This window comes from Chanodichthys erythropterus, chromosome 14, assembly GCF_024489055.1.
Source record: "Chanodichthys erythropterus isolate Z2021 chromosome 14, ASM2448905v1, whole genome shotgun sequence".
Classification (NCBI taxonomy): Eukaryota; Metazoa; Chordata; class Actinopteri; order Cypriniformes; family Xenocyprididae; genus Chanodichthys; species Chanodichthys erythropterus.
Genome location: NC_090234.1, coordinates 16,247,105 through 16,275,017, shown reverse-complemented (window position 1 = coordinate 16,275,017; position 27,913 = coordinate 16,247,105). Strand labels below are relative to the sequence as shown.

General features: G+C 32.9%; 1 protein-coding gene across 1 annotated transcript; it reads right to left on the bottom strand.

Annotated features, from left to right (window-relative positions):
- Window positions 1-41: 41 nt before the first annotated feature.
- Window positions 42-27,518, bottom strand: galnt3 (UDP-N-acetyl-alpha-D-galactosamine:polypeptide N-acetylgalactosaminyltransferase 3 (GalNAc-T3)). Its single transcript, XM_067409181.1, has 11 exons — window positions 27,408-27,518; window positions 25,538-26,122; window positions 20,301-20,473; window positions 13,870-14,019; window positions 12,026-12,260; window positions 11,382-11,499; window positions 10,297-10,497; window positions 8,831-8,962; window positions 8,518-8,619; window positions 5,137-5,289; window positions 42-2,296 (listed from the first exon to the last, which is right to left on the bottom strand). Exons 2-11 carry the CDS (start codon window positions 26,032-26,034, stop codon window positions 2,183-2,185), a joined length of 1,875 nt encoding a protein of 624 aa, XP_067265282.1. The 5' UTR covers window positions 26,035-26,122; window positions 27,408-27,518; the 3' UTR covers window positions 42-2,182.
- Window positions 27,519-27,913: the final 395 nt, after the last annotated feature.

Below are 27,913 nucleotides of genomic sequence, written 5' to 3'. Positions count from 1 at the left end.
ATAGATAAAATAACAGCATCAAAAACATTACATTTCTTCATCTTTAATAGGAACTTTTAACTTCTGTAATTCAAAAACACTTACAATTTTTTCTTTTCAAAATATATTCCAAACAAAGAACATTGATCTACATCGATTCATGGCAATATCATGTTTTTAAACCAGTTTAATGTTTGTAAACATTTGATGTAATTGTTAAAAGTAACAATAGATTTCTCATCTGTTGTTTTTGCAGGTCATTCAGTTCTGTGTGTCAGTACTCAATATTCTGAAGGCAGAGGCTTGTATAATTGCGCCCCCTACTGCCAGTCTGTGTCCGTCACTTTCTGTTCCTAATGGTCAGAACGCTTATCAAATATTCACATTGCTCAACGGCATGTCAAAATATACAAAGAACACCTATAATATATATTTAAAAAAACACAGATTTAATGGCTAAAAACATAAAAACAACCCACAGAAATTCCATTTTAAATTTTTGACCGAGAATCACTAACATTCCTGTTATGCAGCACATTTTTATGTCTCCATCATATAAGTCTTATTATACTGGATAAAATAATAAACTTTTTTTTAAAAGTGTGATAAATTTTTAAAAGGTGATAATCATTATTTTTTATGTGAACATAAGGGTGATTTATTCATTTTAATACTTTGGTTTGAGTTAATGCTGTCATTTTTGTCATCTTTTGCTACTTTTCTACAATAAAAAAATGAAATTATTACATTTCTTTTGAAATGTTTTTAACAAAACACAAAATAATTTGTTTAATTTGTGATTAATATTTAATTTGTGATTAAATACACCTGAAGTGTCTGAGTTTAACCAGACCGTTTTCCTGAAAGTCTGCTAAATTCTTTTATAGAAATACTCCCTAAAATTACATCACAAGAATTACATTTTCAAAAGGTGCTGCAGAACAGGAATGACCCCAGAAATGTGTCAAGAAAACACAACAAAAGGGAATATGAAGCAAATACTTTCAAGAAGTCTTTGGTGCTGTGAAATCTGCTTGCATAAAATTATTTGAAGAATATTTTAAGGCCTCTGCTCCTGTTAGCTGATATTGAGCATCACTGTGGTTGAGCTCTTCTGGTAAAAAATGTAGAAAAGCAACTGCGCAAGGAAACATGTCCTGTAGTCTTTCAGACACAAACAGAGAGAGAAAATAAAACTTCACTGTACATTTTTGAGTGCCCACCCAGAAGGTGTCTTGGCCCCTATAGACTGGAATGTCTGAGCATGCTCCATTTTTGGTCCAACAGATATTCCAACATTCCAGCAGCAATATTTTCCACATACAAAAATAAATTAAAGTTCTATCTGTGTCAGATAGAAGACTCTGTCCGGTAGTGTGTGTATGTGTGTGTGTGTGTGTGTGTGTGTGTGTGTAGGGTCCAAAATTAACACTCGCCTAACACCAGACACTAATAAAAAATGGCTTTAGCAAGTAAACAACAAAGTTTGTCACAATGTTACTCAGTTTAAATGGACTGATCATCTGCCCTGAATCACAAATCATTAAAACCCATCTGCTGAGAAAGGAGGAGAAGGCAACGTCATTGTGCACTATGACACACTTAGTGGAAAAAATCCATCTAAGATTGTGGACGAGGTAAGATAAATGTCAATTAAGGCAGGATAGGAATCATAAGCAATTCAAGGATTTTGGTTACAATTGATGAAGGATCATGTGACACTGAAGACTGGAGTAATGATGCTGACAATTCAGCTTTGCATCAAAGGAATAAATTATGTTTTAAAGTATATTAAAATAGAAAACCATAATTTTAAATTGTAATAATATTTCACAATATTACTGTTTTTTTCTGTATTTTTGATCAAATAAATGCAGCCTTGATGTAAAAATGTCTATCTTAAAAATAGTAATGTTTCCAAAATTTTGACTGGTAAAATACTGTAAAATATTCATGGCCTGTAATATTTCATGTATGGCATGTAATTTTTTTCCCCATTGGCAGCTGTGGTTACAAGTTAGTTTTGGACCCTGTGTGTGTGTGTGTGTGTGTGTGTGTGTGTGTGTGTGTGTGTGTGTGTGTGTGTGTGTGTGTGTGTGTGTGTGTGTGTGTGTGTGTGTGTGTGTGTGTGTGTGTGTGTGTGTGTGTGTGTGTGTGTGTGTGTGTGTGTGTGTGTGTGTGTGTGTGTCAGCGGTCCTGCTATTCAAATGAAGACCCAGAGCTGGTATTTGTCAGCTGGATTGCAGGGCACTACAGAGGGGTTCTCGTGACGAGCGCTCAGGCACTGTTTTGAGCCCTTGTTATAGAACAGCTGATCCTGCAAAGGGAATAAAATAACAGAGCAGGATCTATCAGCACTACAGTTCAGCCAAATCACAAAAACAAACATTAGCAAGCTTAAATTAGCATTAGACAGGAAGACATGCACTTAACTAAGCTTGTTTCTGTTGTTGTCTGTATTCTTGAATATATGCTTTGAGTTGAGTCTGTTTAAAAAATTTAGTTTTGATTTTCCACAGGCGAGACGCCTATGTAGGCAGTATTATAAGGCACCATGTGTGCTTCAGTTCAGACCCATGGGTTGTAGCAAAAGGCCAAATTTGGGCAGCATATTTAAAATAAGCACGTTAAAGCATGAGATTAATTTTTGCAGTTTAATCGCATTCAAAATATTTAACGCAGCATCCATTTTTTTTCCGTCATAATTTGGCTAATGTTACATTATATGATCATGCTCTTCTTTATGCAAATGCTTTAAACCATTCAAGAGTCACAAGACAAGCAAAAACGTGCTGTCTGTGAATGTCGTGTCATGTTGAGTTCTCTTTCGCGCTCCAACAAACAATAAGCAGTCTTTAATGAGTTAAATAACATCTTAAAGAAACTTAAAGAGTTGTGAGGAAATGAGTCACATGTCAGATCCGCAGCATGTTTGGCAGTGGCAGCTCTTAAAGTGACAGCAGCCTAATAAACCAGTTGCTGTGAAGTCTGTCATTAATGTTAATCAAAGAACAGAGGTAACAGAGAAATGTGTAGCTTTAATAAGGATTAATCTATATTTAATTTATTATTTATTCAGTGAAGACTTAAAGTGTTAGATAACCTTATTCAATTTCTGTAGGCAATATAATATAATATAATATAATATAATATAATATAATATAATATAATATAATATAATATAATATAATATAATATAATATAATATAATATAATATAATATAATATAATATAATATAATATAATATAATATAATATAATATAATATAATATAATATAATAAAATAAAATAAAATAAAATAAAATATAATATAATATAAATAGGTAAATACGATATAATGGGTTTATGTGAAGATTGTTTTAAGTTCACTTAAATTAAAGTTATTTTTTTAAAGCCAAGTAAATGTTGGTTATACTGTAATGTTGAATGTCTATAATTAATGTTTTTTTTTAAAACAATCAATTTCATAGAGACATCAGTACCAGTATTAGTGATACTGACCTTTATTCATAAAAATGCCATTAAACAAATATTTAAAATATACTTTTTTTAAAAGTTGTTTCTACATTAATTTGGAAAGTAACCGTGAAATTATTACCTATTACATAAAATATTAAATAAGTCCTATTTTTTTATAACGATTAATTACAGAAAAAATGTGATTAGTTATTTTTTAAATCAATTGACAGCACTAATATATATATAAACATATACATACGTACACATATACACTGTGTGCAGAATTAATGGCAAGTTGATTTTCTGATCATATTTTTTTTTCCAAGCACATTTTACCAATTCCAATCCACATCAATCTTAATAACTACTATTAATATTGTTTTTAATCATTTATAAGTGATATATAATTGTTCATGAAGGCTGGAAATGAAAAATGCCTTATATTCAGGTGTGCAGAATTATTAGGCAGGTTTTCTTTTACAGGAAAGATGAGCCAAAAAAGAGATTTAACTCAGACTGAAAAGTCAAAAATTATTAAATACTCATGAGAAGGACACAATACTAATGCAATACTAGAAATTGCAAGGGAGAGCAAAATGCTCATTGGGTCAGCGGGGTCATACAAAAACAAGTGGAAAAGAAAAGACACAGTTTTGGAAGAAGTTCTTATCCTGAAATGTCCGTCTTGCAGAGATGGACTAAAAATGATCTTCCAAAACTTACTGCCAGATTCTGGAAGATAAATTCTTCAAACAGTGGTACAAGAGGATGTGGTGCTGGTCCTTCAGGAGTCACTCTCAAGCTGTCTGTCTATAAGGCCTATAAAAACCCAGTCTTCATGTACTTTATAACACTTCAGCTTGTGATTCTTATTAAGAGCAGGTCGCTTTTTAGGATTCTTCACCTAACCTAAGTCTCTGAGATCCTGACACCTCACACTTCTGGAGACTCCAGGAAGGTTGCAGTTCTGGAAAATGGTGGCGCTGGAGACTAAAGGGTTCCTGATGGTTTCACACTTTATTCTTCACCTTAATTCTTAATTATTTTGCAGTTAACGTGTCTTTTCTTCTCCAGCTGTTTTTGTATGACCCAGCTGACCCAATGAGCATTTCACTGTCCCTTGGTCATGCTTCAACTTTGCAATTTCTAGTATTACATTAGTATTGTGTCCTTCTCATGAGTATTTAATAATTTTTGACTTTACAAGTCAGAGTTAAATCTCTTTTTCGGCTCATTTTGCCTGTAAAAGAAAACCTGCCTAATAATTCTGCACACCTGAATATAGGGCATTTTTCATTTCCAGCCTTCATGAACAATTATATATCACTTATAAATGATTAAAAACAATATTAATAGTAGTTATTAAGATTGATGTGGATTGGAATTGGTAAAATGTACTTGGAAAAAGTAAACTAAGTAGACCGTAAACAGCAAGGTAGCTCACTAGGTTTTGCAACAAAGCCACTCATATTGCAAATCAATGTTTGAATTTGATGAAAATGAGCATTAACAAGCACAACAGGAGATGACAAGTCTCTAAAGACAATGTTGGCTTCAGAGAAGGGTGAGTTGAGGAACACAGCACAGCCTCAGGCAGCTTTGGAGTTGAGTTTAAAGATCAGAGGCTTGTGAAGAAGAGAGAAACAGTGCGTGTGAGAAACAAGAGCTCCAGCGTGGCCTTTAAAATGTTGTTTTACCTCTCTGAGCTCCCATCTCTGCTGAGGTCCAGTGATGGTGTTGTGACCTTTATACTGGCACTCCTCTAATTTGACGGCTCCATCGGTCCCGTGCAAACAGAGCTCCTTCTGAATGTTGTGCCTGATCTCGTGATGAGTTGAGTACTCAAAATACTGTACGATCAGAGGAGAGAAATGACCTTCACCACCAAGAAAACATTTCATTAAACAGATAAAGATGTTTGCCTGGAAACTCTTGAGAGGTTCTGGAAAATATACCAAAGGAACTAATTAAAATGATATTTGTAATGCACCTAGAACAAATGTCTCTCAAATTTCATTCATGAGTGCGTTCAAAAACAGTGACGCACAAGTTTTGATGACCGACTGCCTGGCAAAAGACATTTGAGAGATCTGGCACAGGAAAAGATTTTGAGTGAATAACAACATACATTTTGGTCTGTTCGTCACAAAAAACCATCGTATGACTTCAGAACTTGGAATATAGTACATGAATTGTATACACTACCTTTATGGTATTTTTAATAAATTCCTTTAATTAAAATAAATAAATAAAATAAAATACATGAAAAGATCCTTTAACTGATTTAAAATATTATATTAAAAAAATAAATATATAAATATAAATATATATATATATATATATATATATATATATATATATATATATATATATATATATATATATATATATATTACTATTCCTTTAAATTACATAAATAAAATAAAATAAAATAAAATAAAATAAAATAAAATAAAATAAAATAAAATAAAATAAAATAAAACTTTACCTGGTTGAGAAAAAATCTTATATAATAAATATTATATAATATAATATAGTGCTTCAATTGTATGGACTATTTTTATTGTTTATTTGTTTGTTTGTTTGTTTGTTTGTTTGTTTTTCTGATCCTTTAAGAAAAATAAAATAAAAATTTATGCCTCAAAGGCACTGTACGGAAGAGGATTAGGGCCAAGCAATAATAAAAAAATAAAACCATCTCGAGATTAAAGTTGTTAAATTTCGAGAAAAAACTGTTAAACTTCGAGAGAAAAAAAAAGTCGAGATAAAATGTTGAGAACAAAGTCATTAAATTACGAGAAAAACATTGTTAAATTACGAGAACAAATTTGTTAAATTATGAGAAAAATTTAGTTAAATTTCGAGAAAAAAGTCGAGATAAAATGTTGAGAATAAAGTCATTAAATTACGAGAAAAAAGTCATTAAATTAAGAGAACAAATTCGTTAAATTATGAGAAAAATGTCGTTAAATTTAGAGGAAAAAGTCGAGATAAAATGTTGAGAATTAAGTCGATTTATCTCGACTTAATTTAACGACAATTTAACATTTTATCTCGACTTTTTTCTCGAAATTTAACAACATTTTTCTCATTTTTTAACAAGTTTATTCTCGTAATTTAATGACTTTATTCTCAACATTTTATCTCGACTTTATTCTCGAAATTTAACCACTTTTTTCTCGTAATTTAACGAGTTTATTCTCAACATTTTTATCTCGACTTTTTTCTCGCAATTTAACAACTTTAATCTCGAGATGTTTTTTTTTTTTATTACTGCTTGGCCCCAATCCTCTTCCATAGCACTGTCATAAAATAAAATAAAAAGCACCTTCATCTGATTTAAAATATATAATATAATATAATATAATATAATATAATATAATATAATATAATATAATATAATATAATATAATATAATATAATATAATAACAATATTTTTTACTATTCCTTTAAATTACATTACAAAATTACAAAATTACAAAAATAAAATAAAACTTTACCTGATTGAAAAAGAAAAATTATATAATAAATATTATATAATATAATACAGTGCTTGAATTGTTTGGACTATTTTTATTGTTTTTTTGTTTGTTTGTTTGTTTTTTTTCTGAAAATAAAATAAAAACATATGCCTCAAAGGCAATGTCATAAAATAAAATAAAATAAAATAAAATAAAATAAAATAAAATAAAATAAAATAAAATAAAATAAAATAAAATAATAAAAAGGACCTTCATCTGATTTAAATTGTAATATAATATAATATAATATAAAAAATAAAAATAATTTTAACTATTCCTTTAAATTACATAAAAATATAAAATAAAAAATAAAAAATTATAACAATAAATAAAATTTATAAAAAAATAAAATAAAATAAAATAAACTTTACCTGATTGAAAAAGAAATGTATATAATATAAAACAGTGCTTGAATTGTATGGACTAATTTTATTCATTTATTTTTTTTGTTGTTGTTGTTTGTTTGTTTTTTCTGATCCTTTAAGGAAAATAAAATAAAAATATATGTCTCAAAGGCACTGTCATAAAATAAAATAAAATAAAAAGCACCTTCATCTGATTTAAATTATAATATAATATAATATAATATAATATAATATAATATAATATAATATAATATAATATAATATAATATAATATAATATAAAAAATAATTTTAACTATTCCTTTAAATTACATAAATAAAATAAAATAAAAAAATAAAATAAACTTTACCTGATTAAAAAAAAATATATATATAATATAATACAGTGCATGAATTGTATGGACTATTTTTATAGTTTTTTTTCCCTTTTTTTTTACTGATCCTTTAAGGAAAATAAAATAAAAATACATGCCTCAAAGGCACAGTCATAAAATAAAATAAAAAGCACCTTCATCTGATTTAAATTATTATATAATATAATATGGTGATCGAATTATATTGACTATTTTTATAGTTTTTTTTTTTTTTTTCTGTTCCTTTAAGGAAAATAAATACCTCAAAAAAACACCTTCATCTGATTTATAATATAATGTAATATAATATAATATAATATAATATAATATAATATAATATAATATAATATAATATAATATAATATAATATAATATAATATAATATAATATAATATAATATAATATAAGAATGTTTGAATTGTATGGACAATTTTTATAATTTAAAAATAAAATAAAATAAAATAAAATAAAATAAAATAAAATAAAATAAAATAAAATAAAATAAAATAAAATTAATACCTGAAAAGCACCTTCATCTTAAAATTATTATTATATTATATTATATAGTGACTGAATTGTATGGATTTTATGTTGTTGTTTTTTTTTTTTTTACTGTTTACTGAAAAGAAAAGAAAAGAAAAGAAAAGAAAAGAAAAGAAAAGAAAAGAAAAGAAAAGAAAAGAAAAGAAAAAAGAAAAAAAAAAAGAACTTTCACCTGATTTAAATTATTAGAATTTTTTGGTAATTTCTTATAACCACTCAAAAACAAAGTGGTTCATATGTCATTCCCTCAATTCACTTGATTCATTTACAGGACAAACTGTTCCTGCTCCAATTACCTGGTTTCCTCCCATCCCATGGCAGGGGTACATAATGAGAGGTTTCCCTCCTTCATTACTCTCTCCCGCGTCCAAACATGCCTCCTTCCCGGCGTTCTTTATCTGGAGGGAGACAGAGGGAGGGCTGAAGGAGGAAATGGAACGGATTGTGGTGTTGTAACATGAAAGCTGTTAAAACAAGGTTTTACAGAACGGCTTTCTCCGAGATCCGCTGCATGGTGGGAAACCGCAGTGGCCAGACACAACACCAGAGAGGGAGATGAATAAAGAGAGCGAAAGAGGGGCATCCCAGCCACTGTACACACACACTCACCGCGCCAAACTGCAGCGGATTGAGATCAGGCATGAAGACCTCCGGATAGACGTTCTTCAAATACCAGGAAAAGCTCTTACACTGGAGCTTTTCCCGGAGATCTACACGCTTGGAGACGTCTCCAAAAGAGTGCTGTGGAGAAAGAGTGAGAGATGGTAGCTTCATTACAGAAACCTGCCTTTGAATCTCATATTAAAGCTGCCCACAGGCTGTCTGAGGCTCCACTTTAAAGCTGTCTGTCTACGGCTATGAACCAGCAGCAGGTCTTGGCTACACGCTGGGAATGTTGAAGGATTTCTGTGGTTTAGGTCGCAGAAGACCAGCACAATGAAAGCCTGGCAAAAGGCCTTTAGTCTCATAGCTCTTAACTCAAGAGCAATGCCAGCAAACAAATGCAGGAAATCCATTTGTATAACACAACTGAAGGGTGGCAGATTAATTAATTATGTAAATAAAATAAAAGTATTAATACAATTTTAAAATATAATAAATTATGGAATAAACAAATAAATAAATGAGACTAATTTAAATAAAATATTTTATTTTTAATAATTAAATTTGTAAAAAAAAAAAAAAAAAAATGCAAATTATTAAAACAAGCGAATTCATTTGTTTTACATAATTTATCTTAAAAGAATTAATTAAAAACAGTTTTACTTATTATTTAAATGTATTTATTTACAGTTTATATATATATATATATATGTATGTACATAAAATAATAATAGTAAAAATAAGTTTAAATAATACATTAAAAAGAATGAAATTAAATAAACTATTTACTTTAACAGCCAAATATATATATATATATATATATATATATATATATATATATATATATATATATATATATATATATATATATATATATATATATATATATATATATACATATATACACACATATAAAAGAAAATGAAAGTTAAAAAGTAAAAATGTTTTAACTTATTTAAACTTTTATTATTATTTTATTACTATTTATTATTATTTATGTACATTTATTTATTAACATTTATTTAATTATATATATATATATATATATATATATATATATATATATATATATATATATATATATATATATATATATATATATAGCTTTTTAACTTTAATTTTTTTATGTTTTAAATTATTTAAACTTTTATTATTATATAAATAAATTTGTATTATTATAATTATTTATGTATATATTATGTTATATATTATGTATATAATTATTAATTGTTTAATATACATTGTATATAATAATATTGTAATATATATTGTAATTATTGTATATATTTATTGTTTAATATATATATATATACACACACACACACACACACACACACACACACTCACACACACCCTCCCCATGACTATATGGGGCAACATATGACAATATGATTCAACTAAACCTTTACAGTATCTTATTGTAACTGCAAAATGTTACAATAGTGAGGGACTGGGAATGTTGGGAGTTGTACCTCTTTGGCAATTTGAGCGGCCTGCTGGTTCCTCCGGTAGAAGATCTCTTTAAAGTCATCCATCCACACCTCAGCCAGACGCACCTGGTTGCGAGCGATCACCTGCGTGCCTTTAGGGAAGGTGTGCGGACTCTTCGTGCGAAACACGTGGCCAACGACTGAACAGGGGATGATTTCTAGCTGCCCGCCGCACTGCCACACCTGAAGGACGAGAGCAGGAGGTCAAGAAAAGCATGTGAATTAAGACTGAGTATGAGAGGAAAAAGAAGAGCTTTATTTATCCAATACTCAGACATTAGGAAGCTTCATAACCAATTTTTTAAATAAAGACAGTGTTGTTTAATTAGTTTCCCAATCCTTCCTTTTGAGAGTCAATGATTTAAATTTTAAAGTTGGAAAGTGATTCATTCATCAAAAAAATTATGACTCAATGATTCATTTGCATTACCACTTAAATGTTCATTAAAGTCCCTACAAATTTAAGTTAATGCAAATTTAAGTTACATACACACTTCTTTTACTTAAATCATAATAAATGTGGTAATTTCTCAAATAACTCAAGAAAATTTGGCTACCCAACAGAACTTGAACTGTTGTAATTAATATAATTTTCTTGCTGTGAATCTCTAAAAGTGTTTGATCCATTACATTGCAAATGTTGAAGCCAGTCTTGCTTCATTCAAAGTTGACTTCTAATTTTTTTTAACATTCAAAAGTTTGGTGTTGGTCTCTTTTTCTCTCCATGGCTGTATATTTATTTGATCAAAAATACAGTAAAAACTGTAATATTATGAAAATGTCTTATTCTTATTGATGTTGAAGTTGTGCTGCTGAATATTTTTATGGAAACCGTGATACATTTTTTTTCTTCAGGATTCTTTGATGACTAGAAAGTTCAAAACAACAACATTTTTTTGAAACAGAAATCTTTTGTAACACTCTAATGTCACTTTTGATCAATTTAAAGCATCCTTTCTGAATAAAACTATTAATTTCTTAACTTTTGAACGGTTGTGTACATGTGCAAAGAACAACCTAAAGAGGTTCATAAATCACAGGACTGTGTAAAATGAATTTTGACTCACCCTGAAGGACATTTCAATATTTTCTCCTCCCCAAATCTCCATCTGCTCATCATAGCTTCCTACATGGTAGAAGTAATCTCTGGAAATGGAGAACAATCCCCCTGCGAACGTTGGCGTCCTGCAAGGGCAAATGCGATTAGTGTAAATGTTTCTTTGCTTTGAATGTTTTTCATTAGACAGAAAATGACTGAAATGTGTGTTTTGTGTGTGTGTGTGTGTGTGTGTGTGTGTGTGTGTGTGTGTGTGTGTGTGTGTGTGTGTGTGTGTGTGTGTGTGTGTGTGTGTGTGTGTGTGTGTGTGGGTGGCTAATAAAACCATTTATTGGAAAACAAACAATGCGCTTTTGTGTATTATCAAATCTATTTACTCTCTCAGTCAAAGCATTTAAGGAATAGTCATGTTGTTCCAAACCTTTTTATTTTCCACTGAGCACAAAAGGAAAACACATAGGAATTAATTACATTTTAAAATATATTCAAATAGAAAACAGTTCTTTTAAATTGTAATATTTTCACTATTTTGATCAATTGAATGCAGTCTTGGTGAGCAAAAGAGACTTCTTTGTAGTATAAGTCTCATGGCTCTGGAAAGTCATGGCATGAGTAAATAGTGTTCATTTATATTGTATATTGTCGTTTCCTTACTTAATTGGGTATGTTTCATCTTTGCGTCTCCGTTTCTCATGATCCGGCAGGGTTTCCCAGCCGAAGGACAGGCCCCAGTCGAAATTGCCCCGGTTATGGTGCTGTCCGTACGGTGAGGGTTTCATGAACTCAAATGTGTTCAGGTCAATGGTGGTGATGTCAGGACTCACTACAGCCGTGGAGTTCTCCGCTATCCTGGCCAGCAGCGGCTCGAGCCATCCGTGGAAACATTCACCTAAACAAACGAATGATGATAAAGCTGAAGCATCTTGAAAAATCGACTTATTCTGCTGTTTTACAATTTCAAGCTTCTTTAGTGCGCCTCCATTGTAGTCTTGAGTTTTCTTTTGGGAACGAACACATCACAGTATCCCTCATGTGAATAATTCCCACCCAAGGAATACACAAAATAAAGGGGAAGAGACCGGGGTGAGTTAGTTAATAGAGTGTTGAAATTCACGGTTATGGTAAAGGGGTGTGACATTTCACAAACACACTCAAAGTGGTTGACCAATCACAACACAATGGTCCAGCCGACCAATCAGAGCACATTGCTTCTTCCTGAGTCTTTCCATCAGTGTCGACTCCGGTTTGAACAATGTAAGGCTGAACACCGTTACTGACAATCCTCATTTTGTCTGCGTGAGATTCTCCAGCTTTGTTGTTGTTGAGCTGTTAAAGCTCCGCCCTCTTCTGGAAAGGGCCAGGTGCAGCAGCTCATTTGCATTTAAAGGGACACACACAAATTGGGGCAAATTTGACAAGCTATAATAAATGATCTGTGGGGTATTTTGAGCTGAATCTTCACAGACACATTCTGGAGACACCAGAGACTTAGATTACATCTTGTGAAAAGGGGCATAATAGGTCCCCTTTAATGAATCTGTTCAATCGAATTAATGCTAGATGTTTGGTATAAATTATAGACATTTTTCTCAGTTATTTTGCTTTATTTCCAGATTCAATCATAGGCTTGTTCTTAGAGCACATAACACACATGCACACTCTTCAAAAATCACTTGACAAACTAAAAGACATACAGTAAATGACATTTGTATATATTCAAAATAAAATATATAGAGTGTACTAAATGTCAGCTTGCTTATTTTGCTTAAGATAGGGGTTTATTAAAAAAGAAACTACGCGTCTAACTACAGGTCGAGAGCTGTCGTTCCAACCACACACTTTTTAACAATGCTGATAACGACAGAACTTGCGACCATAGCTGAGCTATGATCGTTGCAGGCAGACTGGGAAGAGAGGTGCTCCAACAATGTCAAATATGTGAAAAATAATGTTTTTTTGAACATACAAGCATGAAAACCTATTCTAATACACCCCAAAAACAAAATTAAGACTTTTTATGAGGGCATAATATGGCCTCTTTAAGTGTGTACACTCGTGTGGAGTACGTTCCTATCCTTAGGCTAAACCATCCTCTCTTACTCTAATTTACTTGAATGTGTTTACTTACAAACACTCAGATGAATAAACACAGCCGAGATGAATAAATAAGACTGTGTTCTAAATCAATTTTAGCAATTTTTGCATTCTGCCGACCATATCCCAGTCAACCACACCAGCGAAGGACACAAACACGACCTAAATAAAATCATGAATGTTTAACAAGCCTTAAACTCAGACGGAATTAAAAAGCATCAGATTCTTTCCATTGCAGAGCAGCTCTAACTGACCACAGGCTTCTTATAAAGAGTGTGTTTTTATTAAGAGACAAACCCTATTAATGTGAATCCAGCACACTTGAGTGGGAGTGATTTGCTCTTTAAAATGGCAAGTCGCTCATATGACTCAGTGATTTCACATGCCAGAGTTTGGCTACTCACAGTGGGCATCCAAGAAGGTGAGAGTGTCGCCTGTCGCCACGGAGGCCCCAAGGAGCCGGGCGGTTATCAGGCCCTTTCGCTCCCGCTGGCGGACCACGCGAACAATGTGCAGCTGTTTCAGATACTCGTCCAGTTCGTCCTTTAGTCGCTCTGTGAGAAACAGAAATGTCAAAACAATGCGTGTTTGTGCAGTTTACAAGAACAATCAATAATTGTTATATTTTCTTTATGCAAAATTCTCCTTTCACGGAGAAGGGAGTCACAGAAGGCATTGCAACAAGCTCAGTACAAAATGCATCCAGATGGAAGATGAAATGAGAGCAATGTCTATTATACATATTTAAAATTTTGGGGTGGGAGAAAACAATACTTTTATTCAGCAAGGATAAATTAAATTAAATATTTTATTTCAAATAAATGTTCTTAATTTTTATTCATCAAAGAATCCTGAAAAACGTGTCACAGTTTCCACAAAAAATATTAAGCAGCACAACTGTTTTCAACATTGATAATAATAAGAAATGTTTCTTGAGCAGAAAATCAGCATTTTAGAATGATTTCTGAAGGATCATGTGACACTGAAGACTGGAGTAATGATGCTGAAAATTCAGCTTTGATCACAGGTATTATTTACAATTTAAAATATAATCTTATTAAAAACCGTTTTTTTGAATTGCAATAATATTTCATAATATTACTGATTTTTCTGTATTTTTGATCTAGACTGTGGCGATATTCGGTAATGCGATAAATCGCGATAATGAATATGCACGATATTGTAATCGTCGGCACTTCGGAATACCGTAAATAATAATTTATTACCAATTATTAATCTTTTATAAGGCAATTAAGAATACTTTACCCATCAGTCGTCTAAAATGCACAACACCGCTGTATTCTGCGTCAAAAGGACACGTGCTCAGATGTAAACAATCCCAACGTGCGCAAGAAGCACATGGCGGAACCAGTGAAGGAGACGAGCTGAATGAAAGTGCGCGTTCACTCTCTGACAGCAGAGGGCGCTGATGGAACAGCAGCGTGCAGCGGTTACCACGGAAACCGTGCAAACAAAGTAACTGCGCTGGTGAAGTTTTTAAAATGCTTCAAACAGCCATTCATTTTTTTGTAATCTCAGTGTTGTTCATCACAGCACCAAATACTGAATACTTAAAAAAGACTTAAAAGGATATTTATTTTCAAACCTAAACATTTTTATATTTTAATCTGGACTACAACATGCCCTAATGATTAGAAATGTTCTGATTATTTGTTATTGTTCAGTAAAACTTTGAAAACATACAGCTTCATTAGTTAACATGTTAATTCATTATCACTAAACTGACAATAAAAATACTTAAAGTATTAATTATTATTAATTAATGTTAATTTCTTAGTTACTATTTAATACCATTACTAAAATCAAAATAACTTATTTAATGGACCTGAGATAAAACTAACAATGATCAGTTGTGTTTCTAAACTAACATTAACAAAAAATAACACTTTCTGTAACAAAATTGTAGCTATTGCTCAATCTTAGTTAATGCATTAAATAGAGTAAAGTGTTATCTGTTGTTCTTTATAGCCTAATTCTTTTGCATTTTAATCTGTTTGAAAGTTTCAGTCAGTTGTTTTTGTTTTATTGCAAAAAGAGTTCTTAAACCTGTTAAACTGACAAAAATGGTTTTGCAACTTATTTTAATATCGTGATAATACCGTATACCATGATGAAAGCTTCATCAATTAATCGCAACATGAAAATTTGATACCATCACATGCCTAATTTGATCAAATAAATGAAGCCTTGGTGAGCAGAAGAGACTTCTTTCAAATCTTACAGAACCCAAACTTTTGGTAGTGTATATTTAATATTTGTGTGTGTGCTATTATGCCTATTCACGTATTTCTGTTCTTACTGCATATCAAGCATATGTAAAGCACAAACATATGTCTCTTCAGTTTGGATGCTCCCTTAGAAGGCAGCTGCCTATGTAGTCAGTTTTTGGAACAGAATTCAGAGCTGTTTTATTTATGTCAGTCAGTGCTCCTTCAGCTTCTAAATGTTACTTTTAAGATGATGTATGGTTAAACGTCTAACATTTTGCCTTCAAACTGACTCAGTATTCTGTCAGGATATGTTTTGGATTCAGTATGCAGGGATAAAAGATATAATAATACCTTTTTACCAAAAGAGCAGGACAAAGCTCAAGCCGTACCTTTAATCTAGTAGATACGGGTATGTATTCATTAAGCATAAATATCTCCTTTCATGAGTGCAGTTCCCAGAAGCCCTCAGGGCAAAGCCACTGACAGGCACTTTGGTATAATAATATATGTAATACAGAACTGAGGCGTAACTAGCTAAAAATAGAGATGAATACAACTAACAGCACTAAACTGAATTGAAATTGGTTTCAAAATCAGACTAACGACATTATTTTTGCATTTATTTTTGGTGACACTAATGGCACAGAACAAACCCCAAAACCACCACAACAGACCAGCCTAACCACCTTAGTCTTTTTTATTATCAGCAGGGAGCATTGCTTGACCATTTAACTACTTTAAATTATGAGTTCCTTGAGAAGCTGCAGTTTAAGAGTAGCTTTCCCAATACACACATTATGATTTATGATATAACATGTATTATCCTCTTCAGAATCATTTAAGAGTAAGGGTGTAAAACACAGGCCTGCTGAAACCAGCTGAAATGATTCACAGCAGCGCAGCGGGATGTCCTATAGGTTTTGGCTGCCTCTGAGCGCGGGGGTCGACACACAGAAGACTGGTCTTTCTCAGCGGAAGCTGAAAGTGCTTGAGAAAGAGAGACGGAGGGTGTAATTAAAAGAAGAGGGAGCGTAAAAGAATAGTTGAAAGCCAATTCCCTGGCTTTCGTTTCTCACATTGGAAGGCTGCCAAAAGAGAAAGTTCAGTCCCTACGTGATTCAACCAGGGCAACGGATAGGTGAGATATAGCGCAGTGCTTCTCAACCCAAAAATGCATAGCAGGTCTGTTTTGATCTGTTCAGCTGGGTAAAATAAATTAGAAATAATCAAATGCAACTAACCATATACACTACCATTCAATAGCCTGGGGTCAGTATAATTAATTTTTTAATTAATCAGTATTTTATAACTCACAATTCTGACTTTATTTCTCGCAATTGAGCTTATAACTCATACTTCTGACTTTATTTCTCGCAACTGAGCTTATAACTCGCAATTCTGACTTTATATCTCGCAATTATGAGTTTATAACTCGCAATTGAGCTTATAACTTGCAATTCTGACATTATATCTGGCAATTCTGACATTATATCTCGCAATTCTGACTTTATATCTCGCAGTTCTAACTTTATTTCGCGCAACTGAGCTTATAACTCACAACTCTGACTTTATTTCTCGCATTTGAGCTTATAACTCGCAATTCTGACTTCATATCACGCAATTCTGACTTTATTTCTCGCAATTGAGCTTGTAAGTCGCAATTCTGACTTCATATCTCGCAATTCTGACTTTATATCTCGCAATTCTGACTTTATATCACGCAATTCTGACTTTATATCTCGCAATTCTAACTTTATTTCTCGCATTTGAGCTTATAACTCGCAATTCTGACTTCATATCACGCAATTCTGACTTTATTTCTCGCAATTGAGCTTGTAAGTCGCAATTCTGACTTCATATCTCGCAATTCTGACTTTATATCTCGCAATTCTGACTTTATATCACGCAATTCTGACTTTATATCTCGCAATTCTAACTTTATTTATCGCAATTGAGCTTATAACTCGCAATTCTGACTTCATATCACGCAATTCTGACTTTATTTCTCGCAATTGAGCTTGTAAGTCGCAATTCTGACTTCATATCTCGCAATTCTGACTTTATATCTCGCAATTCTGACTTTATATCACGCAATTCTGACTTTATATCTCGCAATTCTAACTTTATTTATCGCAATTGAGCTTATAACTCGCAATTCTGACTTCATATCTCGCAATTCTGACTTTATATTTCGCAATTCTGACTTTATTTCTCGCAATTGAGCTTATAACTCACAATTCTGACTTTATTTCTCGCAATTATGAGTTTATATCTCGCAATTCTAACTTTATTTCTTGCAATTATGAGTTTATAACTCGCAATTATAAGTTTATAACTCGCAACTGAGCTTATAACTCGCAATTCTGACTTTATTTCTCGCAATTATGAGTTTATATCTCGCAATTCTAACTTTATTTCTTGCAATTATGAGTTTATAACTCGCAATTATAAGTTTATAACTCGCAACTGAGCTTATAACTCGCAATTCTGACTTTATTTCTCGCAATTATGAGTTTATATCTCGCAGTTCTGACTTTATTTCTCGCAATTGAGCTTATAACTCGAAATTCTGACGTTATTTCCCGCAGTAATGAGTTTATATCTCGCAACTCTGAGTTGCGAGATGTAAACTCGTAATTGTTGTAAACAACTGAGAAAGATACATGTCATTATATTGGATCCGTGCATTCGTCTTAAAGTGACAGCAGCCTAATTTACCCGCAGATGTTTGTGTCATCATTGTTAATCAAACAACAGAAGAAAAAGAAGAAAAAAAAAATCACATTTGTAGATTTAACAAAGATAAATTAATTAATTAATTATATTTAATTTACACAGTGAAGACTATACAGTGTTCATTTACATTTGATTATTTAAAGGTGCTCTAAGTGATCCTGGGTGGATATAACTTCCTGTTGACGTTCGAAGTGTTGTCAAACAAACCAGAGGCTAGCTAGACCCTCCCTCCTCCTCCTCCCCCCCCTCTGTGCTTCATGAAACAGTCAAGAACGCGCATTTAAAATCATTCTTGCACCAGTTTGCTTTTATTGACGTTTTCGGAGCTTGTGGCAACTACAGAGACCGCGTTTTTTTACAGTGTGTTCAGAGGACAGGCAGCTAGCGGATAGTGAGGAGATGTTTGCTGTATGTGACAAAAAATGTTTGGGCCTAAAAACGCATGACATCACTTAGAGCACCTTTAACGTCTGTACCAGAATACAGTTAGATTTACCTGAAAAACATAAAGCACTGCTTGTTCCATTTGTATCTTATTCTTTTGTTCTATTGTATGTATCTATGCTTGTAATTTGTTTATTATTTTCTATGCAGATACACTACCCTACAAAATCACCTCAATAATCCTAGAATGATTAATTCTTTAGAAATAGAGCTATTCAAATCATCTGGTGAAATTTTCATATCGCAATATATATTACAATCTCTGTTTTTTTCAATATTAACAGGTTGCCCTCATCCTCAAAAACCAAGAACAAAACTACACAATGTGAAAGAGACTAGACTACATTAAAGGATTAGTTTACTTTCAAATGAGAATTAGTGAGTTTTACTCACCCTCAAGCAATTCTGGGTGTATATGACTTTCTTCTTTCTGATGAACACAATCAGTGAAATATTAATAAATACCCTGACACATCCAAACTTTATAATGGCAGTGAATGAGTATGAGCTGAAGAAAGTGCCTCCATCCACATCCATCCATCATAAACATATTCCACACGACACTGGGGGGTTAATAAAGTGCCTCTATCCACATCCATCCATCATAAACGTACCCCACACGGCTCTGGGGGGATTGATAAAGTCCTTCTGAAGCGAAGCGATGTGTTTGTGTAAAAAAATATCCATATACAAGTTAAGAAGTAAAATTTCTAGCTTGCGCCAGACTGCCTTACATATTCAAGTTACGGAAAAAAACGGAACAGCCGTCACACCACTTAAGCTTTTTCCGCAAGTTGAATACTGAAGGCGGTCCGGAAGCTAGATATTTTACCTAGGATGGCTTAAGGGTGAGTAAAACTTGGGCTAATTTTCATTAGAAAGTGAAATAATCCTTTAAACACGAGCCACAGCGAGGAAAAACACTGTGTGTTTTAGTTGCTGAGAACATGAATCCTTTGAAATCCATTTAAATTAGAACAATAATTTAGTATATTGCCGAAATTTATGCAGCAACAAATTTCAAGGTTTGATTTTAAAGACACTTATGGTTTACCAAGCGATTTTGTTGCGGTGTCGAGTTGCCACTAATGTCAAATATGACTCCTGAAGTAAAACCAGTTGGGAACCACTGCTCAAATGCTCATTTTCCTCTTTGTGTTTCTTCCCTCTCGTCCGTCTGTCACAGATCTGGTTTTTAAGAGTCCAATGATAGCCCCCTATACCTCAGACCCCCTTCACCGACTGAGCAAAACCCCTCTGAGAACATTCCCAAACAGCTCTGTTTCCCGTAGTAACCTGCTTCACGAGCGGCCAGGTGTCAGCAGGCCTAAAAGAATTCTGTAAAACGGGTTGCTTGAGTGAAACCGGACGCCCATTAAAACACATGGATGGTCTCGTGAGGCCACAAGCTTGAGGTGAGTTACCGTCAACGCTGGCGTCATCAACGAGGATGATTTCTTTGAGGAGTAGAGCAGGGGAGGTGTGCAGGACGCTGTAGACGGTCCGCAGTAACGTGCTCCACGCTTCGTTGTGGAACACGATGATCACGCTTGTGGTCGGCAGGGGTGGACAGCGCCTGAACGTCTGTTCGATGCATCTAGAGGAAAAGGAAAGGGAAAGAGGGAACATTTTACTCATCAAGTCAACCCTGTTTGGCATTGCTTTTCCTAAAGACTAAAACTAAAACTTTTTTGAAACTTACTTGAAATAAAACAAACATTATATTAAATTAAATTAAATATATTAAACCTATTTCAGGTAGTTGCCAACATTTCTCATTCCCATTTAGTTTAACTTAAAATAACTAAAACTGATATAAAAAATAATAATCACTACATATTAGAGCTGCATGATTCTGGATAAATGAGATATGATTTTTTTGGTTTCAAATAGAGATCACAATTTTCCCACGATTCTGAATATACTACTAAACAAAATAACATGTAATTTACTAGAGGTTCTGACAAAATGTTAATTGCTGGACTCTAATTGGTGGAAAAATGTTTAATTAATTTGAACAGTATTGAATGAATTCAATGACTCATTGATAAATACTTGTTTTATTACTGGATGAATCAGTGTTTTTGAGTGAATCTTTTGAATGAATGATTCAATGACAAACACATTTTTTAACAGTCACTTGTCGCCAACTAGTGGTGTAAAAACTAACTGATACAACCATTATTTGAAGCGCCAAGTTGGTGGTTTGCGCTATTTTGATTGTTAACGTGGACATCAGTGTTTATATATTAACTTTAAACTTTTATCTCAGTACTTTTGTGATCATTTTAATATTTGTAACAGAAATAACTACTGTGTGGTTTAAAACTTCTCTCTTTGGCTCAGCGCAGCAGCACGAACACAGATTTGGATGGTCCGGTATTGTTGTCATTAATAAATAAGATCGTGTGGGTGTTTGAATCGAGATCTCGATATTTTAACAATTAATCGTGCAGCTCTACTACATATTGTAGACTCTTTTTTTTAAATGACAAAAACACACAACAAAATTACTAAAAAAATAACTTCATTAAAATAAAAAATATGCAAAAATAAAAACAAATTCAAAATATGAATAACACTATAATAGCATACTAAAATAATCTCAGATTGTAGCAAAATAAGCATTAGCATTGGAAAGTTTGATTCATTTTCAACATTTCATTTTCATTATCTCTCAGAAATCTTTTAACATGTATTAAAACATTTTAAGATATTTCATTTCTGGACTTAAGGACATTACTTGGACACAGTCACCTCTAATAACAGATTACTGTAAAAATTGTAATGTAGAAAAATGCATTTTCTGTAAAGCTGCTTTGAAATGATTGATTCATGATGTATTGTGAAAAGCTCTACACAAATTATTAACAATTATTAAATCATTAAAGTCGGCATGAAATGGAAGTTGCAATAGTCTTTTCTTCTCTATTGTGATGAGTGAAATGACTTGTTGAACAAGAAGAACTGTAGGGTAGGAATGGATTTTGTTCATGGGAAATTGATTGGATGGTTGTGGTTTGCTAGTGGTTGATCTCATGTGATTGACAGGTTGGTTGTCCTGCCCTCGCACCAGTAAACACATCATCAGTGAAGAATATTTGTATAGTAGATATGTATTAAAACATTTTATTAAGATATTTCATTTCATAGTCATCTCTGATAACAAATTACTCTAAAAAGTGTAATGCAGAAACATGCATGTTCTGTAAAGCTGCTTTGAAATTAAATGCATTGTGAAAAGCGCTACACAAATAAATGTTAAATGAATTTTCTCTATGTAATTTTATATTGGTGCATATTTTAACTAGATTTTTATTCACTTTACTTGCAATAAACATTTCAGATTGATTTGGCTATAATGACTATTTGGTTGAACTGATTATTTCTCTGAAAAAAAAAAAAAAAAAAAAAAAATAAAATATATATATATATATATAAAATAATAATCACCCTTCTAAGCATTTTTAGAGTAAGACATAATTGTTTTGGCTGTGTCACCCAGCCCTAGTCTGGATGTCATTTTGCAGACTAATTGTGTGACACTGTAAAACTAAGAGCAATGTAGGAACTCCAGGCTTTGTTTTGTGTATATCACTCCACTAAAGTAATAAGGGCAAGAACAAACGCGTTTAATTAGAGAAAAACGCTCATCTTTGTCTTAGTCTGTCATTAGTTGCAATATCTGCATAGACATGTTTATATAACGAATCTGAGGAGAAAAGCTAGTCTGTAGTTTCAGAGCCACTGATTATCCAGACAGATAAATAAATTCTGTTCTAGATTGCAAACAAACATTCTTGTATGAAGTATTTTGAAAAATGTCAAGCAAAGAAACCCTATGACATGAAAAATAAGAACTATTTTAGAATATGCATATAAAGCAAATATATTAAACGCAAAACTGCCACTAAGCGTTATGTGACTAGATATTATTGAAAATGTTTTAAATGAGAAAAATGCTAAATAGAAGTCTCAGACTTATGGATCTCACTGTATATGCAATGGAATTACATACAAGGTATATACATGTTATTTTTTGTTGATTTTGAATTGAGTTTTGATAGCCAGCACTCCATAACCCACATCAGAAGGTGATTCAGCAAAAAAAAAAAAAAAGCAGATCACACTTTTACATTTCAGTTTTACAAGAGTTTCAGCATGACAATTTTCAGATATATTATTATTCGCATTTACAATATTCAAGATTCCCACACTTTTTGATTAATGAATCTCTTTCCATTTTTACATGATTTTTCAAGTTGGTCATGATTACTGGATGATTATTTTTAAATAATAATTTCATAGAGACTGCATTCACAGGGCCTCTTTTATGAAACATGAACAAAGTTCTGAGTAAATCAAAATTCCATTCTTACATTAATACTTTAATTGAGCTGAATGTGAGGATTGATGCAAGAATGGTTTAATCACATCTGTTTTTCTCATGTTTCATGAATGAGGCTCAATATCCAGCAGATTAATTCATTAAAGGCGGCATGAAATGGAAGTTGCGATAGTCTATTCTTCCCTATTGTGATGAGTGAAATGGCTTGCCAAAAAAGAAAAGCTGTAGGGCGGGACTGGATTTTATCTATGGGAAATTGATTGGATGGTTGTGGTTTGCTATTGGTTGATCTCATGTGATTGACAGGTTGGTTGTCCCACCCTGGCACCAGTAAACACATCATCAGAGAAGAGAAGAGATGTTGAGAGAAGATAAGAGTTAAGGGAAGTTACTTTGATTAAAGTTTACGAGGGCACATGAATGTGCATGGAAAAGCATTTATGATAAATACGGCAATGTTCAATAAAAAAAATTTTAAAAAGTAAGAGTCGTCCAATTTGATTTCATGGTGACAAGAAAATTGTATATTCACTTCATAAATGGCAATGACCTTGGATTTTATTGAACAATTTTAAAATTCCCTGATATTTCTGTGGAAACCCTGAATATTGAAATATGAATGAGACAGATACTGCTTCCAAATATTCACTAACTGATAATATTCTTGTAGCTGTAACTTTAATGACAAACATTAAAGGGAAGTTCTCCCAAAAGTGAAAATTCTGTTATCATTTACTCACCCTCAAGTTGTTCAAGACCTGTATGAGTTTCTTTCTTCTGCTGAACACAAAAGAAGATATTTTGAAGATTATGGGTTACCAAATAGTTAATGGACCCCATTGATTTCCATAGTATGGGGGGGGGGGGGGGGCACTTTGGAAGTCAATGGGGCCAATCTACTGTTTGTTCACTGACATTCTTCAAAATATCTTTTGTGTTTAGCAGAAGAAAGAAACTCTTACAGGTTTTGAACAACGGTGAGTAAATTATGACAGAATTTTCATTTTTGGGTGAACTATCCCTTTAAGATGTCTGATGTATAGAAGCTTGTTTCCGCCACTACAAAAAATAAAAATAAAAAGGTAATTGTGACTCTTTATCTCACAATTCTGAATTCTTTTCTCAAAACTGTGATATAAACTCACAATTCTGAGTTTTTTCTCGCAATTCTGAGTTTTTTCTCGCAATTGCAAGATATAAACTCACAATTTTGACTTCTTTTCTCAAAATTGTGATATAAACTCGCAATTCTGTCTTTTCTCAGAACTGCAAGAAATAAAGTCAGAAATGCAAATTATAAACTAACAATTGCGTGTTATGAACCTGCAATTCTGACATTTTTCTTGCACTTCTGACTTTTTTCTCGCAATTCTGACTTTTTTCTCGCAATTCAGATTTTTTCTGCAATTGCGTTATAAAGTTAGAATTTGCAAGAAATAAAGTCAGAATTGCATTATAAAGTTAGAATTTGCGAGAAATAAAGTCAGAATTGCGATATAAAGTTAGAATTTGCGAGAAATAAAGTCGGAATTGCGATATAAAGTTAGAATTTGCGAGAAATAAAGTCAGAATTGCGATATAAAGTTAGAATTTGCGAGAAATAAAGTCGGAATTGCGAGATAAAAATTAACAATAACGTGTTATGAACCCCAATTCTGACATTTTTCTTGCAATTCTGACTTTTTTTTCCTCACAATTCTGATTTTTTTCTTGCAATTCTGATTTTTTTCTTGCAGTTGCGAGAAATAAAGTCAGAATTACGATATAAAGTTAGAATTGCGAGATATAAACTAACAATTGTGCATTATAAACTCTAAAAGCCTTTTTTCTCAAAATTGTTATATAAACTCACAATTCTGACTTTTTTCTCGCAATTGCAAGATATAAACTCACAATTCTGATGTTTCTCAAAAATGTGATATAAACTCGCAATTCTGACTTTTTTCTCACAATTCTGACTTCATTTCTCAGAACTGTGAGATAGAAAACTCGCAATGGCAAGAAATAAAGTCAGAATTAAGAGTAATAATGTCAGAATTGCGAGATATAAAATCAGAAATCCAAGTTATAAACTGTGCATTACAAACTCTAAACCCTTTTCTCTCGCAATCGTGAGATATAAACTCACAATTTGACCATTTTCTCGCAATTCTGACTTTATCTCACAATTCTGATTTTTTTCTGACTTTATAACTCGCAATTGAAAAAAAAGTCAGAATTATACCGCAGTTATACCTTCTTTTTTTAATTCAGTGCCGGAAACAAGCTTCCATACTGATGATTTGTCAGAAGGTGCATAAAGGTGGCACGTACTCTGGAGGTCTCGTATCAGGGCCGAGGTCTCTGCTCAGTGAGATCCGATCACTGGCGTACAAGTTAAAGCAGTGCTTCTCCTCTCCTCTCTCCTTTTCCTTCTGCTCTGATGAGCCCAGGTTGTCAGTGTGAAAAGCCTTCCCAGAAGCCCCTGGGGCGCTGGGGTTTTGCGGTGGCCTTTCTAAGACCGGTCGGAGTTCAGCGGCAGTGTAGTACCCGGACAGACAGGCCGGACTGCCCTCGCTTTCCTGCTGCCTCACTGGAGCTTTGATCTGCATCTTTGGCATAGCGTCCCGGAAGTTATTCACCGCCCCTATCACCATCCCAAGAACGCCATCCCGTTTCTCCACAATCCCTTTGAGCCAGGGTTCGTCCTGGGGGTTCTGACTGACCACCTCTCGCTGCATCAGAAACAGGAAAGTCACGAACACCAGCGCCACGATGGCGAGCTTCCATGGGTGCAGTCGTCTGCGCAGGAGCCTGCGGAAGAATGTCATTCTTTTGAGGTGAAGCCAGCGTTCAGAGTGTGGGAAACAAAGCTTCACCTGGCACACTCTCTGTGTGTAACATCACCGCCCTTCCAACCTGTGAACGGGAGAGAAAGGTGTAAGCACTGCGAACAAGTTAAACGCTTCTGTCAACACGCTTGAGAATGGAAAACTCCAGTTCTGAACATCCAACATAAATGTTTTCTTTGAAATTTAAGCCCCTTTTAGGTGGCTGGGAAACCGTTCTTCACAAGAGAGGTAATTTTGTGAATTTAATTACTTTAACAACACTGCCTTGGAGTGAAACTTTCCAAATCATAATTGAGACTTTTAACCAATGGAAAAGTATTAATCATATTTCAAACATCACACTTGACATTTCTGTCTAAAAATGTATTTTTTATTAATCATAATAGTTTTTTTGTTTGTTTCTTTCCATAATCTAAAAAAATGCTGGATTAAAAACAACCCAAGTTGGGTTAAAAATGGACAAACCCAGCGATTGGGTAGTTTTAACCCAGCGGATGGGTTAAATGTTCGTTTTATTTAACTCAACTATTGTTTAAAAATTACTATATTGTTGCTTAAAATTAACCCAAAGTATGTTGGAAACATTTATTAATATGTTCAATAAATGAACATTTATCAATACATTTAATGAATGATAATCAAGCAATAAACATTTATCAAATTGCTTGTTAATAAATGTTCACTTTTTGATTATTATTGTTGACTCTAGTAATTATGTGTCCGATTTTTAATTTCCAACACATTTCGGGTTAATTTAAAGTCATTTTTAACCAATAGTTGAGTTAAATAAAACAGCAGGTTGGGCAAACATTTAACCCATCCGCTGGGTTAAAACTACCCAATCGCTGGGTTTGTCCATTTTCAACCAATCATTTTTTTTTAGAGTAAACCCTAGAAGGCCTTATAATGTGTACGCCAAAATAGTGTGAATCAAAAGTTAGATGCATATTTTTTTTTTTACTAAAAAACTTTTTTTGTCAATGAAAATACATTTTAATGATCACTTACATGATGTGGGAGTGTTGTCACAGCAATTTGGAGAAAAGCAAATGTCACTTTTCTATTTACTTTCCTACTAAATATAAACATGAATATGATATTTAACATTCCATAAAATGGAAAATGAGGGGGAAATACATATTAATTCACATTATCAAGAGTGAGGTATTCCTAGGATGTCTGATAAAAAGTCCATCTAATGTGACACATGTTGCTTTATGGATGTTATTTTAGGGTTATAGCACAATAACACCATCTGTCCAGACTATAAATCAGTGTCCAGTTCTCGCGCACAATCATGTTAACAAACGTTATGAAGCAGACAGAGACAGTAAAGAAACTGAAAGACATACCGACTTAAAATTCTTGTCAGTTCATATCCAAAAGTGTTTTGAACTTCAACAGCTACTGTCCCAAAGCAGAACTGCTGACCACCGCGATGTCAAAGCGGAGCAACCTCAGCCGGACTTCCGCGTCGTTGGATCCAGGTGCTACTCTTTCAGGTAAAGGGGCGGGGCTTGCGTAACGTGTGCGTAAACGAGACATGCACCTTCATTCTGTTAGGGTGAGTCCAACAACGTCAACATTTAAAAAATGTTGCTCTTCCACTTATACAGTTGATTAGGGAAACATTTAAATGAAACACAGCTTTACATGTTTGTTGTCTCTCTTTAATAAGATTTAAGTTTGGGGTTTTTTTTTTAGCTTGCCATCCAGACCTTTTAGCTTTATGAAAAGAATGATTTATAAAAAGAAAAAATATACTTTTTGTACTTTTTCTAACTGGATTGTCACGGACACGCGCTCCGCTGTGATGTTACTAAATAGACAAGGAGCAGGAGCGCGATCTAGACGCGTC